The sequence below is a fragment of the Exserohilum turcica genome (assembly GCF_000359705.1).
Source record: "Exserohilum turcica Et28A unplaced genomic scaffold SETTUscaffold_9, whole genome shotgun sequence".
Taxonomy (NCBI): domain Eukaryota; kingdom Fungi; phylum Ascomycota; class Dothideomycetes; order Pleosporales; family Pleosporaceae; genus Exserohilum; species Exserohilum turcicum.
In genome coordinates this window covers 1,336,220-1,350,367 of record NW_007360310.1, presented here as the reverse complement: position 1 = coordinate 1,350,367, position 14,148 = coordinate 1,336,220, and the positions used below count along the sequence as shown (strand labels likewise).

The window sequence follows — 14,148 nt, the reverse complement described above, 5'->3', positions numbered from 1 at the left end:
GCGTTGACGCGAATAGGTACCTCTGGTCGACGCGCAGGCTACACCGCGGGAGCTTGGGCCACGTAAGGCCTTGGCGTAGGGCGAGCTCTGCTTGCAATTGTGAATCATCATGTTGATCGATGCAAAGACATGTTTGCTCTCGTTGAAGCGCCTGGGGAGCCTGCAGATCATTACGAGTCGACTGAATATCCCATTGTGTGTCTCTTTTTCAGTTGTATCGCGCCCGATCCGTCCTTCTCCGACTGTTCAACAAGCTATACCTACAGTGAGGCTGGATACCCGTCTTTGCAAGGCTACGAGCACACATGCTATGAAATGTTGATTGATATATCGCCTCAAACTCAACGTCAATTCAACTACCACTCTTCAGACTCCAGAACAATCCCGCATCGGCTCCAGTTCTTCCCCGGACGAGACATACAAGCGGTCTGGCAACGAGGCAACATATCCGCCTTACCGCCAATCCTCCTTGCCCAGATGTACCATGTGTCTTGGAATGGAGACTTGCCGCGATAAACACACGGGCGAATTGCCACGTCCGACTTGATGCACGTTTTGCCCAGCATTCGATTGACCGGACGCCCTCAAGTGGCGCATCCACCCAGGTACTAATGTACGACTCTTCTCTTAGGCAAACTATGTATGTCTAGCCTGGACTCCAAGAGCAACTGGACCCTCTCGCAAACTGGGTGATAGTTTGCACTACTCGAGCACCATGAACCTTCTCCTACACCTACGCCTACCAAGACCCGACATTCATGTCTTGTTGCAGCATTTGGCGGCAGGGCCAAATTGCGCCGAACAAGCTAAGCTTAGCCAGGCGATCTCCCGCGCTTAATGACGACTGAGCCCAGAAGAGAGCCTCAAGGGTCTCAGACGGCGGACAGCCCCATCTTCTGTGGGATGCGTGCGTGGCTATCCCCCCGTCGATGCTTTTTTCGCGATAATGTTGCTGCATGCTCTTACGAGAGAGGCCGTGGCTGCCAATGAGGCTGCAGCGTCATAGCGGGGCTGAATCTGCCTCAACGACCCCTCCAAACCTTGCGGGACCTTATAAGCTCCTGGACACCCCACCCAAACAAAACATCACTGACCCCGACCTGCGCTTCTACAACCTGCTAGTACGTCGAATTTTCTGCTCCGCATCCTATCCGCGGCCGGCCTTGTGACCCGCGCATCCGGCCCTTGTCCTTTATCTCCTGCTCTGTCCATTGCCGCGCCCTGCTCCCATCAATTGACTTCTCAACAGCACTCCAGTCACCATGGCCATCACCAAGATCCACGCCCGCTCTGTCTACGACTCTCGCGTATGATCACGCCACCGCTGCCGCCCCGCGCCGCACTGCTGACCTGCTGTAGGGCAACCCGACCGTCGAGGTTGACATTGTCACCGAGACTGGCCTGCACCGTGCCATTGTGCCCTCTGGTGCCTCGACTGGCTCCCACGAGGCCTGTGAGCTCCGTGATGGCGACAAGTCCAAGTGGGGTGGCAAGGGTGTCACCAAGGCTGTTGCCAACGTCAACGACACCATTGCCCCCGCGCTCATCAAGGAGAAGCTCGACGTCAAGGACCAGTCTGCCGTAGATGCTTTCCTCAACAAGCTCGATGGCACAAAGAACAAGACCAACCTTGGTGCCAACGCCATCCTCGGTGTCTCCATGGCCATCGCAAAGGCCGCCGCCGCTGAGAAGGGCGTTCCCCTCTACGCTCACATTTCCGACTTGGCCGGCACCAAGAAGCCCTACGTCCTGCCTGTTCCCTGTACGTCTTTCCACTCCGACGCAAAGATGCCTCGCTGACTCTGTAGTCCAAAACGTCCTCAACGGTGGCTCGCACGCCGGTGGCCGTCTTGCTTTCCAGGAGTTCATGATCGTCCCTTCGTAAGCTAACCGCAATGCCCCCGTCCATTGATGGATTCTAACCCGCCGCAGTGAGGCTCCCACATTCTCTGAGGCTATGCGTCAGGGTGCCGAAGTTTACCAGAAGCTCAAGTCCCTCGCCAAGAAGACCTACGGCCAATCCGCCGGAAACGTCGGTGACGAGGGTGGTGTTGCCCCTGACATTCAGACCCCCGAGGAGGCGCTCGACCTCATCACCAAGGCCATCGAGGAGGCTGGCTACACTGGCAAGATCAAGATCGCCATGGATGTTGCATCCAGCGAGTTCTACAAGGCCGATGAGAAGAAGTACGACCTTGACTTCAAGAACCCCGACAGCGACAAGAGCAAGTGGCTTACATACGAGCAACTCGCCGAGCTGTACAAGTCCTTGGCTGAGAAGTACCCTATTGTCAGCATTGAGGACCCCTTCGCTGAGGACGACTGGGAGGCCTGGTCCTACTTCTTCAAGACCTCCGACTTCCAGATTGTTGGTGACGACTTGACCGTCACCAACCCCGAGTTCATCAAGAAGGCCATCGAGCTCAAGTCGTGCAACGCCCTCCTCCTCAAGGTTAACCAGATCGGTACCATTACCGAAGCCATCCAAGCTGCTAAGGACGCTTTCGGTGCCGGCTGGAGTGTAATGGTCTCCCATCGCTCTGGTGAGACTGAAGATGTCACCATTGCTGACATTGTCGTCGGTCTGCGAGCTGGTCAGATCAAGACTGGTGCGCCAGCTCGATCTGAGCGTCTCGCCAAGCTCAACCAGATTCTCCGTATCGAGGAGGAGCTCGGTGACAACGCCATTTACGCTGGCAACAACTTCAGGACCGCCATTAACTTGTAGACAGGTCATGATGGAAGCGCGACTAAGATAAACGGTCGCGTGCGCTGTAAAAAAGAAGCGCTACGATTAATGGAGAATGATTTGAGCTGAAAGGAGTAGGATAAACATGTATACAAAATATAAAGATATACCATCCGATGTGATACTCGTCATCCATAAAAGTGCTGTCCCTGGTTGGTGTCTTTGAATGTACAGTTAGGTTACCGTCTTGTTTGGCGATATATGACAAGCGGCGGTGTCAAGGTCTGTATTGAAGACGAGGAAACGTTGAACATATCTGCAAACCTAGCATATAGCAACCCTTTGTGCGCACTACGCCAAAAGGACCAATCGATAACTGGATCTGCTTCTCATCAATGTTCCCGCTTAAAAGCCTTCTACAAGCTAAGTTGGCGGTAGTCGGAGTACATGTGCACGATTCATGAAAGAGAAACGAAAGAACCCACGAGAGTTGTAAAAGGGGCAAAGACACAGTGAAATGGTTTTGAACCTGCCTTGTCATTGGTAGAAGGATTAGGTCCTTACCATAATCTAGCAAGTGTTATGCTATTCGTACATGTTGCTCTGCACTCTTCAAGTCATCATGTTCGTGAATTTCCTCACCCAGATCACCCAGATCACCGCCCCCGCACACGCTTAATCCCTCTTGAGTGGCGTGTACGTCTCGGCTATGCCCTCGCTCGTGATAATCATCATCTGCAGGCCGTCACCGACCTCAATGTGCCTCTCAACCGCACTTGTAAACGCATCCCGGACCAGATCCTCGACGTGGTCCCGCGGCAGCGGCTGTGCTTGTTTCGACTGGAGCTCGTGGCCTACACCGCTGCCTGGCTCGTACATGTTCTTGAAGTTGACCTGGTTGTCCAGGAAGGGCATGATGAGCGATGCCGCCGCACCAGCTGCCCTACATTGCTCCCTCTCGTAGCTGCCGACCGGATCATACGAGTACAGCGCACCCTTGCCGTCTTCGTCCAGGCCACCCAAGATAGCGTGTACGTAGTAAGGGAAGAATCGCTTGTTGTACAGAATGTGGCTGAGTCGCTGTGCGCATGCCGAAACCGTCATGGGCTTGCCGTGCTGGTACTTGTACATCTTGACAATGGTGTCGAGACGCTCCTTCAACGCATGGGCGTCGGCCGCGAAGCCAACAACCGACAGCACTATCCTGGCTCCCTTGTTGTCTGACCCTTCGCCGCCGATCTTGAACAGCTTCGGTGCGTACCGTGTGTTGATGTTGTAGCCCGACGTCGAACGGGTGTCGCCCGCTAGGATGGCGAAGTCGGCGCCAGAGATGCCCAGCGTCGAACCTCCGTTGTCGGTGTAGCTATGGACTGTCAGTTACGCATGTCGTGAGTGTAGCTGAGGATATACACACGGGTAGAAGCCATGTTGCCGTTCGCCTGACGGAACCGCTGTGGGGGTTTGCTTGAACGAGTAGCCTGGGCCGCCTTGCGGAGGTGCACCGGTGTAGAGCGCAGCCATTGTAGAGTTTGGGTGTTATATCAGGGGATGAGCTGCAAAGAAGTTCCGTGTCAGCGTGCAAAAGCGGAGTGAGTCGGTCGGCCGCCGATTCTGGTCTGTCGGTGATGCAGCTGTAGTACGCGGGAGCTCGAATGCCTGGGAGCTCAACGCGCTAGTGTCTTGGCGCTGATGTAGTGAGAGCAGAGCATACACGTTCATCTTGCATTTGGGCAGGATGCAGTTTTACCTCACTGAATGTGAAGTCTACAGGCGATACGAAAGATATTATGCTGTTTTTGCATATGGATTCAATTATAGCTAGCTTCTGAAGAGACATGGCTAGTTCTCACCTTCGAACTAGGGTTCATGTCTATCATCGCTAATGTACATGGCTTAGGCAGTGCCCCTGTTACTATTCGTCTCCCTAGACTTGGATCTTCTTCTCTTAGGTGATCTTGATCTGCTCTTCAACGTGCTTTTCGAGCTCGAATCTTCTCTTCCCCTATGCTCCAGTTCCTTGCGCTTTCCTGAGGCAGAGATCGAGGACCCCGATTTGGTCGCAGAGACAAAGTCAACAGATTCTCTCGGTGTCTTTGATTTCTCCTGCTCCTTTGCTTTCGCGATGCGTTTCTGCGAAGCCTTCAGCTCTTCCACGTAGGCCCACGGCGGGAAGACGGCTGGTATTGCGACGTCCTCGGAAAGCGTAGAAGCATAGGATTCCTCCTCACTGATGCCTGCAAAATCTAACAACCTTTGACAGTGTCCCGGATCTCGCAGCACTGACGAGCCCTCTAATCGCTGGTTGAAATGCTGGTTCTTCTTCTTGAGGTCGAGAAACTGCGCAAACTTCTTCGTCGCTGTTTGAGGTGGCGATCCGGGCGGTGAAGGTGGTATGTTGAAGTTGGGAACGGTTGGCAGGGTGAGGTTCTGAATCAACGCGCGGGTCGTTGTGAAGGGTGATCCGGGAGCAACATCGCCTGGTGGTCCATCTTCTGTCGGAGGCGGTGATACTGTAGGCCCTTGCGAAGGACCGTTGACTGGGCCTTGGGGACCGGAAGCTTGTTCAAGATGTGGAGGCGCAGTGGCACGTTCTGGAGCTGGCGCAACTGTCGCGGGAATGTTGGTCAACTCTCTATTAGTAGCGGTCGAAGCCCTTTATGTACATTTACGAGTCTCACCTCTGTCTTTGTCGCCGGCGCGACCTCTTCCTCGTCACTATCTGGGTAATCGATTCCGAGCATCTTGAATCGCGCAATGCTCGTGGGCGACTGTCTCGAACTGACTTGAGTATACGGAGCTTGGGCCAAGTCCATCTCTTGGCGGGCGAGCTGCGCAACCACCGACTGCCTACGACCATCGTGACAACAACTTCACCTCGCAGCCCACTGTGAGATTTCAGGTTGCGCTTCCAGGTCCCGAATTTCCTGCCCTATCTCAATCCAAGCTTCAACAACCGCCTCAAAGATGAACCACCTTCCGCAAGCATGGGGCCGTGTATGTCTTCCGTCTACCCTCAACAGCCATAGTACTAATGCATCACAGCCTAGAGACGACGTCTATGGCGCCTATGATCCCTCGCACTTTGCATCTGATGGACCAAACCAGCACACCCAGAGCCCGATCGTTACCGGAACCTCAGTACTTGCAGCCAAATTCAAGGACGGCGTAGTCATTGCGGCAGACAACCTGGGTATGACATAAGAGCATAGGCTATAGAAGCGAGTCTCGCTAATGCTGTGATGCAGCTTCATACGGCTCTCTCGCGCGCTTCACAGACGTCAAGCGTCTACGAAAGTTCAACGATGAGGTAGTTGTGGGTTTCGGAGGCGACGTGTCCGACATGCAGTACATCGACCGCCTTCTAAACTCGCTCGACATCCGCGAGAATTACTCTTCTTCCGAGAACTCACTCAACGCGAAGAACCTCCACACCTACCTCGCAAAAGTCATGTACAACCGCCGATCAAAGTTCGACCCGCTGTGGAACCATCTGCTCATTGTTGGTATGGATGGCGAGTCGAAGCCCTTCCTCGCAAGCGCAGATCTTCTCGGTACCACCTTTACCTCTCCGTCGTTAGCTACAGGCTTCGGTGCACATCTCGCTCAGCCAATTCTGAGGACAATATTGCCAGACGAGGCGGCCGTGGAGAACGTCACAAAGGAGCAGGCAGTAGAGAAGGTCAAGGAATGCATGAAGGTCTTGTTCTACAGGGACGCCAGGAGTATGGACAAGTACTCTATTGCGGTCGTGACCAAGGACGGTGTGGAGCTAGACGAGAACGTGAAGCTGGAGAACCAGAGCTGGGCCTTTGCAGACAGAATCAGGGGATACGGCACGCAGACCGTGTAAGACGGGTCATATGGAAAGGACCGCATGATGGAAGAAGGCGCCGCCAACGAGTGGCTAAATGCCAGATGATAGACATGAATGAATGTACCACTAACGGTTCGGCCGCTTTATTGTCTCTTTCAGTCAGACCCGTGCATCTTTTGCGATACCACTCATACCAGCAATTGGCGTAACTTGCGCAGTTCAAACCCAAATGACGATCCCCGAATCTAAGAACCGCCGTAGACAAGTGGGGAACTCCGCCAAAGCGGGGAACTCAAGACCATATATCACCGGGGCACTCCGCTCCGCTTACGATAATCGGGTGGGATAGGAGCAACATAGCTGCAACGAACCAATATCATCGGCTTCCTACAGTCTCGGAATATTTTGTAGTTCCGACGAAAACGTTACGAATTCCATCTTTGATTCAAGAACAATGTCACCTCCAAGCGGATCAAGACAAAGAATCGTGTTCACAGGCGGGTCTGGGGTATGTACACTCGGTCCTAAAAAACTCTACCTCGCTCTGCATTTTTGCAAACACTCTACAAATAGCTGGTTTCCAACATCACCTTTCTGCATTGCTGGGCGTGCAAAGACCTGTCCTAGAAGCACTGGATGGAATATACTGACAACCAGTGTCTTCCTAGGTAGCAGGCCGCCATGTCATCGCCGGACTTCTTTCTCACGGCCATGAGATCCTCAATGTCGACATGGCACCATTGGACAATCCAGACGTCTATACACTCAAGGCAGACCTGACCGATGGCGCGCAAGCCTTCAACAGCCTGTCTTGCCATTTTCGTGTTAGTGAGCCCTTTATGGAGCCAGTCAAGACGCCAGATGCAGTTGTGCACTTTGCTGGCATACCACAGCCAATGAGGAGAACGGACAACGAAACGTTTCGTATCAACATGATGGGTTCATACAATGTTATCGAAGCAGCCTGTAAGCTTGGCATCAAGAAGGTATGAGAATGGTTCCAGGGATAAGCAAAGAGGTGACTGACGCCATCAAAAGATTATCCTGGCCTCAAGTCTGACAGCTTACGGCGTGAGCTATGCAGAGGGTGATGTCGATTACGCTCACTTCCCTGTAACCGAGGACACGCCGACGCGGCCTATGGATGTCTACGCAACCTCGAAGATCTGCATGGAGCAAACTGCGGCTTCGTTCGCCCGGCGTTTTCCAGGGGTAGACATTTATTGTTACCGCATCTCGAATATCATCGAGCCAGAAAAGCAAGCAGAGAAGTACGAAGCCTACCAAACAAGGCCACAGGATTTCAAAGTACACGGCTGGTGCTACACGGACGCAAGGGACTTGGCGAACATGGTACATGCTGGTTTGCAGACTCATGGATTGGGTTTCCAGATTTTTAATGCGGTTAACAATGAGACTACGGTACCACAGTCAGAGGGAAGTACCGAGACTTGGTTGAAGAAGATGTGTCCGGGAGTAGAGATCACCCGAAAGATGGGCGAGAGAGAGGCGCCTGTGTGCAACAAGAAGATGAGAGATATGCTGGGATGGAAGGAAGAATTTGGCTGGCGAAAAGCATAGAATGCGGTGCAGATACAGACTAGCCGGCTCCAGTATGCATGCTTAGATGTAGCGACCAATGTAAGCATATCTCGATAACCCGTCAGTCAAAATTCGCGTTGTTCGAATAGCTTTTGCTATCAAACATTACTGTAAGAAGCTGCACATCGAAGTCTATTTTATAAACGACGTCTCGTGTTTGCTAAAGACTTTCACTCTTCGCAGACATTGACTATGCTATACTACTGCCTGCTTATTATGTATCAGGTACCATGTATAGTACCTCACCGCTATTTTATATTGTGTACCCTACTGCGTTGTGAAAGCCACTGCGTCCGCACGTCAAAATCACTCATAGACCAAGTAAACATTTCTCGAGTCATTGGATTTTATTGAACATTGACATCCCCCTTTTTTCCCCATACTACTTGACATTCTCATCACTGTTGGCTAAGACCTAACGTCAGCACCCAGTATTGGCTAAGCTTTTAATTATGCTTGTATTTTTCGTCATAAGCATTTATGTCGAAGATGTATGATGTGGAAGAGAATAGAAAAAGGTTCTGGAATACGCTGGGACCGTCGATCTCGTTGCCTGAGGCAGGGATGCCTACTTCAGTGTGGAGTAAGCACCTAATGTCGTGCATGGTAACAAGTACCCTCGGTAACCCCCTGTTCCCATCTACTTTGCCAGCTTATCATCTGATCGCATGTTGGTCATGAGGTTAGTACACAGTAAGGCGTCTTGGTGAGTCCTGGTCTGTCGGCAATGATGAGATAGATTACTAAGTGCTACGAGGTTCACCGGGTTGACCGCTGCCTCCGCCCCCGCATCCATACTTACTATAGCTAGCGAGCCCGACGGGGGAAACGCCGACTATCAAGCCAGTGGGCGGAGTGCTGAATGCCGTACTTCCGTCCATAGTGAAACCCTGATTACCGAAATTGTAGCAACATGACTGACTCCGTCGCTATTCCTGGCAGTGACTGTCAGCAAAGAACAGAGCAGTCTGGCCAGACGAGGGACTGAAGCGACCCTCCGATCCTCCGTAGCCAGCCTACATGTATTGAACCACGACTCACAAAATGTGTCCTAATCCAGGTGTGATAATCCTACGCTCGCAGTGATAACTAGTAAGCATTGTCAAAGTTAACTTGTCCTGTGTTGATGCGATCATATTATTGTTGTAATGTCTTGCGGTGCCCTAGTTTCGTTCTGCTATTCCTTCGAGGGGCGTGGTCACAGCGGAACTAACGCTTACTTTCAGCCGGTGTGGAGAAGGGCTAATACCGCATGAATACGCTCTATACGGCCGGGAGACTCTCCACTTTCACCGTTCTAAGTTTAGCGGCCCTTTTGCAGGCAAAAGGGCGTTTACTTCGGTCTCTGCATCTACTCATGTCCAATTTCCGTCTCTCTCCCTACCTTTTCTTCAAAATACCAACCTGCCGGTATCAGCCAGAGACGGTAATTCGATCAACACAGTGTTCAAAGTAATCTGCAATCGTATGATCGACTTGGCAGTTAACTACCTGTTCAGTTCAACGGCCTGAGTCCCATACACTTCTTGGTAATCATCCATTTTACTTCAAGCTTGTGGTGATTGAGAGCTTGCTACACTGATGCGTAGCATGTGACAGTCCCCTGCTCTTTTCTATGGGATACATAGATGCTAACAAGTTTGTTGCAGGCTATCTCACATCCCATCTCTACAATGGCGACACCTTCGTCGCCAGATGCCGTGCGGGATGCGCAAAACCCCCAAATTGAACAAGGCAAAGAAGTAGTTGAACATTCTGACGAGGCAAACGAAAAAGAGGTAGACGACCCATACTTCCAAGACCCAGAAAAAGCGACAGAGAGTCTACCGCAGTCGACGCATTCGAACGAAGAGATGATCACCGGTCCCATCCCCGTCGAACAAGGCCAACACCAAGAACAAGCTGACCAAGACCCCAACATTGTAGACTGGGACGGACCTGATGACCCAGATAACCCTCAGAACTGGACTGCGAAGAAGAAATGGGGAATCGTCCTCCCCCTCGGTCTCATCACCTTGATTACACCACTGGCCTCGTCCTTCTTTGCTCCGGGTGTACCCCTAGTACTACGCGAGTTCAAGGAGAGATCAAGTGTCATCGCCACATTCGTCGTGTCAGTCTACATTCTCGGGTTCGCCATCGGCCCCGTGGTCATTGCACCCCTGTCTGAGCTGTACGGCCGCATGCCCATATACAACATCTCAAACGTCCTATTCGTCGTCTTCAGCATTGCATGTGCCAAGTCCACATCCATAGGCATGCTCATCGCCTTTCGTTTTCTCGGTGGATGCGCAGGCGCTACGCCTGTGACCCTCGGTGGCGGTTCAATCGCAGACATGTTTCCCCAGGACCAACGCGCGGGCGCAATGGCAATCTGGTCCATGGGTCCACTGCTGGGCCCCGTCGTCGGCCCAATTTGCGGCGGATTTCTCGTCGAGAACCTCTCCTGGCGCTGGGTCTTTTGGATCCTGGCAATCACCGGTGGCGCCGCTGGCCTTCATCTCTTCGCCGTCGGCCGCGAAACCTACCAGCCTGTGCTGCTGGCACGCAAAGCAGCGGCCCTAAGGAAGTCCACCGGAAACCCTGCCCTGCGTTCCAAACTCGCCCAAGACCTGCCCGCAAAGGAAATTTTCATCCGTGCCATTGTGCGCCCCATGAAGATGCTCCTCCTGTCTCCCATTATCGGCCTCATGAGCTTGTACGTTGGAATCAACTACGGCATTCTCTACCTCTTCTTTACAACAATCACCTTTGTCTTTAAAGACCAGTACGGATTTTCCTCTGGAGCTATCGGCCTGGCGTACATTGGGCTCGGCATAGGCATGATAACCGCCATGATCCTCGTGGGCTTCTTCTCCGACAAGATCATCTTAAAGCACCAGAAAAACGGCAGGACAAAGCCCGAGCATAGACTTTCGCTCGTACTTGCACTCCCTGGCGCGATTGGCCTGCCTATTGGCGTCATCGTCTACGGTTGGACTACAAAGTACAAGGTGCACTGGATTGTACCCATCATCTTCATGTCGTTGGTCGGCGCCGGCAATGTCAGTGCCATGATGACGATCCAGACATACCTTGTTGATTCCTTTACCATCTATTCTGCCTCGGTCATTGCTGCAAATACCATTCTCCGATCCATGTTTGGCGCCTTCCTGCCCCTCTGTGGTTTGAGCATGTACAATGCGCTAGGACTGGGCTGGGGTAATTCACTCCTTGCCTTCGTTAGCATGGCCTTCATCCCCGTTCCCATCTTGTTTCGAATCTATGGTGAGCGGATTAGGACGAATAAGCGATTTCAGGTGCAGTTTTAGTGTTTTGCGTTTTAATTGTTTGATATCCTTTTTTTCTTAGGAAGGGCGAATACATAAAAAAAAGGCATACAAAAGAGTCTTTATTAGATACACACGCTGCTAATATGCAGCTCTCACGTCACCTATCTCAGCATATGATGATTTTACAATATACCACTGTAATCTGGACTTTGTCAGCGTCAATATGTGACGCTTGTTTGGTTTTATGTGACTGCAACGGCGGCTGTGAGATTTTGTTCAAGTTTGTTGGAATTTCGAAGTGGCCTAGATATACATACTTGAGCATGCTCGTGCCCCTGAATTGAACAACAGTACAAAGAAAAGAAAGGGGTACAACTCAAAAACCAATGAGCCACCCATACTTATTCACAGGTAAAGCTCCGATACCGTTTCAGGATCAACATGACAAATCCATACTCTGCCTTCTTTAGTACCTATGCCAATCATATTCCCACATACATCATGGCATATCCCGTAAAGATGGTCGAGATAATCTAATGGTATCCAGAGCATGTCCTTGCCGTAACAAGTGATCCATCTCTCATCTTGCCTTATCTGCGAACTTGGGTACCGGGGACGTTGAAGTACCGCGGGATACTGTATATCGAAATGCATGAATGAAGTTAGATTGAGAGAACCAATGTCAGTGATGGAAATGAGCCAGTAGCATCGAATGACAAGCTGCGAATGGGTTTGTCAATGTCAATTCTCCTCAGGCACACACCGCTGCTCAAATCCCATATCTTAACGGTACACTCGTAAGAACCTGCCGTTAGCCGTTTTGAGTTGTGCGAAAAGGCTATCAAGGAGGCATCCAAATCATTACCACCATCAATCGTTCGCAGGTGGATGGTGTTGGTTATGTTCCAGATATCAATGATGCAATTATTATACGCTACCGCCAGTTGATTTAAGTTGCGTGAGAGGGCGATGTTCCAGATGAGAGTAACTTTACGCGGTTGAAATGCCTGCAGGCATACTCTGCTGCTTGTATCCGATATTGTGATCGTGCCGTGGCGATGCGCTGACGCTAGTCGTGTTGAGTCGTGTGAGAAAGCAATGTGAGAGGCCTCATGACCGTCATAACTTAGAAACGTCTGTAGGCATACACCGCTGCTCGTATCCCAGATTTTGATCTTGCCTTCGTAATGTGCTGACGCTAGTCGTGTTGAGTCGTGTGAGAATGCTACTATACAGACCCCGAAGCGATTGTCCACGAGCGTCTGTACATACTCACCGCTCCTACTTGTATCCCAAATCTAGATGATTCCATCTGCAGATCCAGACACTAGCTGCTTTAAGTCATGCGAGAAAGCTATTAAGATAATGCTACTGGCATGACCCTCAAGTCTCTGTAGACGCTCACGACCGCCACTCGCATCCCAAATTTCAATAGTGTTACAAGATACTAATGCCACCTGCGCCAAGTCAAGTAAGAGGGCTACTAGCTCATAGTAATATCTCTCGAACGTTTGTAGGCATGCACCGCTGCCTATATCCCATACCTTAACAATGCCGTCTTCAGATACTAATGCCACCTGTGTTGAGTCATTTGAGAAGATAACTGATCTAATAGTACTAGTGTGGCCCTGGAATATCTACAGACACATGCGGCTGTTCATATCCTATAACTTAACAGTAGTATCTTCATAAGCTAACGCTAACCACGTTAAGTCGTGCGAGAAGGCTGCGGATCCGATGTAATAGCCGTCGTTTTTGAAGGTATGTAGGCACGCTCCGCTAGTATCCCATATCTTGACAATGCCGTCTGTAGATACTGATGTCACCCGTGTCGAGTCGTGCGAGAAGGCCATTGATATGACATAATCCATATGGCCCTCTAACGTCTGCAGGCACGCGCTCCATTCATCCATCATTTCAGGCTTTATGGTAATCCCTTTTGGCTCTTCGTGCCGAAACAGCTTCTTCACTAAACTTTGGTTTGGGCTGAACAACAGCGCAGATGCATACGTCTGACGAGGGTTATTCTCGATTACTTGTCTGTTGTGCATGCTGAACCGATATGCATCGTACACAAGCTGAGTAAATGGAAGAATCGTGTTTCCTTGTGTCTGGTTACGGTTATTATAAGATATCTCGCAGGCCACTTGTCGTGGACATACCTGCACCAAAATATGTAGCTTCCTTACTGAAGCTACGCCTTTCGACATGCTCTCACAAAGGCTCACAGACTCTAGCCAGTACAGAAACTTTTTTTTCTCAATAACACATCATCAACAACACCTCCATCTTGCAGAAACTCTGCATAGGTCCCGGAAGTTGTAGGCTTCAGGTCGCACAGATGGTCGATCCAGTGGACACACGAGTAGCGCAGCGCTGCTAACGGGTCTGGTGTTGGCGTCGTAACGTCTTTGATGGAGGTGCCTAGAGCCTTTAGGCCATAAATATCCCGCTTTAAAGTAGAGGACATGATTTGAAGTGATCTAGCAAAGATGGTGTGGTGGACAACCTCGCGTCCGGCTGAGAAAATCTCTTGGGCTGCATTGTTAAGAAGAAAATCCTTTGCTGACTGATGCACAAAGTAACTAGCCCCACCACAAAGTGCGCGCGACCACAAAGTGCGCGCGCGCCTTACAACCACCTCAACCTCAACGCGTCGTATCCCCACCACCATGGCTAATATTGAGGCTGCGCTTGCAGCTATTAATGCCCTAGGACCTGATGAGCCTTTTTCGTATACAGATATTGCAAAAAAATAGTAGTGTTGTTCG

General features: G+C 51.1%; 7 protein-coding genes across 7 annotated transcripts; 4 read left to right on the top strand and 3 right to left on the bottom strand.

Moving 5' to 3' along the window:
- Positions 1 to 1,101: 1,101 nt before the first annotated feature.
- SETTUDRAFT_166426 (uncharacterized protein) lies at positions 1,102 to 3,061 on the top strand. Its single transcript, XM_008033393.1, has 4 exons — positions 1,102 to 1,307; positions 1,360 to 1,762; positions 1,809 to 1,881; positions 1,933 to 3,061. Exons 1-4 carry the CDS (start codon positions 1,263 to 1,265, stop codon positions 2,726 to 2,728), a joined length of 1,317 nt encoding a protein of 438 aa, XP_008031584.1. The 5' UTR covers positions 1,102 to 1,262; the 3' UTR covers positions 2,729 to 3,061.
- Positions 3,062 to 3,207: 146 nt separating this feature from the next.
- Positions 3,208 to 4,291, bottom strand: SETTUDRAFT_166424 (uncharacterized protein). Its single transcript, XM_008033392.1, has 2 exons — positions 4,104 to 4,291; positions 3,208 to 4,052 (listed from the first exon to the last, which is right to left on the bottom strand). Exons 1-2 carry the CDS (start codon positions 4,208 to 4,210, stop codon positions 3,365 to 3,367), a joined length of 795 nt encoding a protein of 264 aa, XP_008031583.1. The 5' UTR covers positions 4,211 to 4,291; the 3' UTR covers positions 3,208 to 3,364.
- Positions 4,292 to 4,487: 196 nt separating this feature from the next.
- Positions 4,488 to 5,430, bottom strand: SETTUDRAFT_174670 (uncharacterized protein; the record flags this gene model as incomplete). The annotated part of the gene is made up of 2 exons (XM_008033391.1): positions 4,488 to 5,317; positions 5,353 to 5,430. The coding sequence occupies 2 exons, from the start codon at positions 5,428 to 5,430 to the stop codon at positions 4,583 to 4,585; spliced, it is 813 nt and encodes a 270-aa protein (XP_008031582.1). The 3' UTR covers positions 4,488 to 4,582.
- Positions 5,431 to 5,576: 146 nt separating this feature from the next.
- Positions 5,577 to 6,645, top strand: SETTUDRAFT_166423 (uncharacterized protein). The gene is made up of 3 exons (XM_008033390.1): positions 5,577 to 5,683; positions 5,732 to 5,879; positions 5,935 to 6,645. The coding sequence occupies exons 1-3, from the start codon at positions 5,654 to 5,656 to the stop codon at positions 6,537 to 6,539; spliced, it is 783 nt and encodes a 260-aa protein (XP_008031581.1). The 5' UTR covers positions 5,577 to 5,653; the 3' UTR covers positions 6,540 to 6,645.
- A 312-nt stretch (positions 6,646 to 6,957) lies between these two features.
- On the top strand, positions 6,958 to 8,084 carry SETTUDRAFT_144239 (uncharacterized protein; the record flags this gene model as incomplete). Its single annotated transcript, XM_008033389.1, has 3 exons — positions 6,958 to 7,011; positions 7,172 to 7,489; positions 7,542 to 8,084. 3 exons carry the CDS (start codon positions 6,958 to 6,960, stop codon positions 8,082 to 8,084), a joined length of 915 nt encoding a protein of 304 aa, XP_008031580.1.
- Positions 8,085 to 9,778: 1,694 nt separating this feature from the next.
- On the top strand, positions 9,779 to 11,416 carry SETTUDRAFT_157984 (uncharacterized protein; the record flags this gene model as incomplete). The annotated part of the gene is made up of 1 exon (XM_008033388.1): positions 9,779 to 11,416. One exon carries the CDS (start codon positions 9,779 to 9,781, stop codon positions 11,414 to 11,416), a length of 1,638 nt encoding a protein of 545 aa, XP_008031579.1.
- Positions 11,417 to 13,006: 1,590 nt separating this feature from the next.
- Positions 13,007 to 13,875, bottom strand: SETTUDRAFT_166422 (uncharacterized protein). Its single transcript, XM_008033387.1, has 2 exons — positions 13,540 to 13,875; positions 13,007 to 13,488 (listed from the first exon to the last, which is right to left on the bottom strand). The coding sequence occupies exons 1-2, from the start codon at positions 13,585 to 13,587 to the stop codon at positions 13,042 to 13,044; spliced, it is 495 nt and encodes a 164-aa protein (XP_008031578.1). The 5' UTR covers positions 13,588 to 13,875; the 3' UTR covers positions 13,007 to 13,041.
- Positions 13,876 to 14,148: the final 273 nt, after the last annotated feature.

Excerpts from the sequence above, each read along its gene's own strand:
- SETTUDRAFT_166423 (XM_008033390.1), top strand. The coding sequence starts at position 5,654 with ATGAACCACCTTCCGCAAGCATGGGGCCGT. Across the intron at positions 5,684-5,731 it reads TTCCGCAAGCATGGGGCCGT|CCTAGAGACGACGTCTATGG; the intron begins GTATGTCTTCCG and ends AATGCATCACAG. Across the intron at positions 5,880-5,934 it reads CATTGCGGCAGACAACCTGG|CTTCATACGGCTCTCTCGCG; the intron begins GTATGACATAAG and ends GCTGTGATGCAG.
- SETTUDRAFT_166426 (XM_008033393.1), top strand. The coding sequence starts at position 1,263 with ATGGCCATCACCAAGATCCACGCCCGCTCTGTCTACGACTCTCGC. Across the intron at positions 1,308-1,359 it reads GCTCTGTCTACGACTCTCGC|GGCAACCCGACCGTCGAGGT; the intron begins GTATGATCACGC and ends GACCTGCTGTAG. Across the intron at positions 1,882-1,932 it reads GAGTTCATGATCGTCCCTTC|TGAGGCTCCCACATTCTCTG; the intron begins GTAAGCTAACCG and ends AACCCGCCGCAG.
- SETTUDRAFT_166422 (XM_008033387.1), bottom strand. The coding sequence starts at position 13,587 with ATGTCGAAAGGCGTAGCTTCAGTAAGGAAGCTACATATTTTGGTGCAG. Across the intron at positions 13,489-13,539 it reads AGCTACATATTTTGGTGCAG|ACACAAGGAAACACGATTCT; the intron begins GTATGTCCACGA and ends AACCGTAACCAG.
- SETTUDRAFT_166424 (XM_008033392.1), bottom strand. The coding sequence starts at position 4,210 with ATGGCTGCGCTCTACACCGGTGCACCTCCGCAAGGCGGCCCAGGCTAC. Across the intron at positions 4,053-4,103 it reads CGGCAACATGGCTTCTACCC|CTACACCGACAACGGAGGTT; the intron begins GTGTGTATATCC and ends GACAGTCCATAG.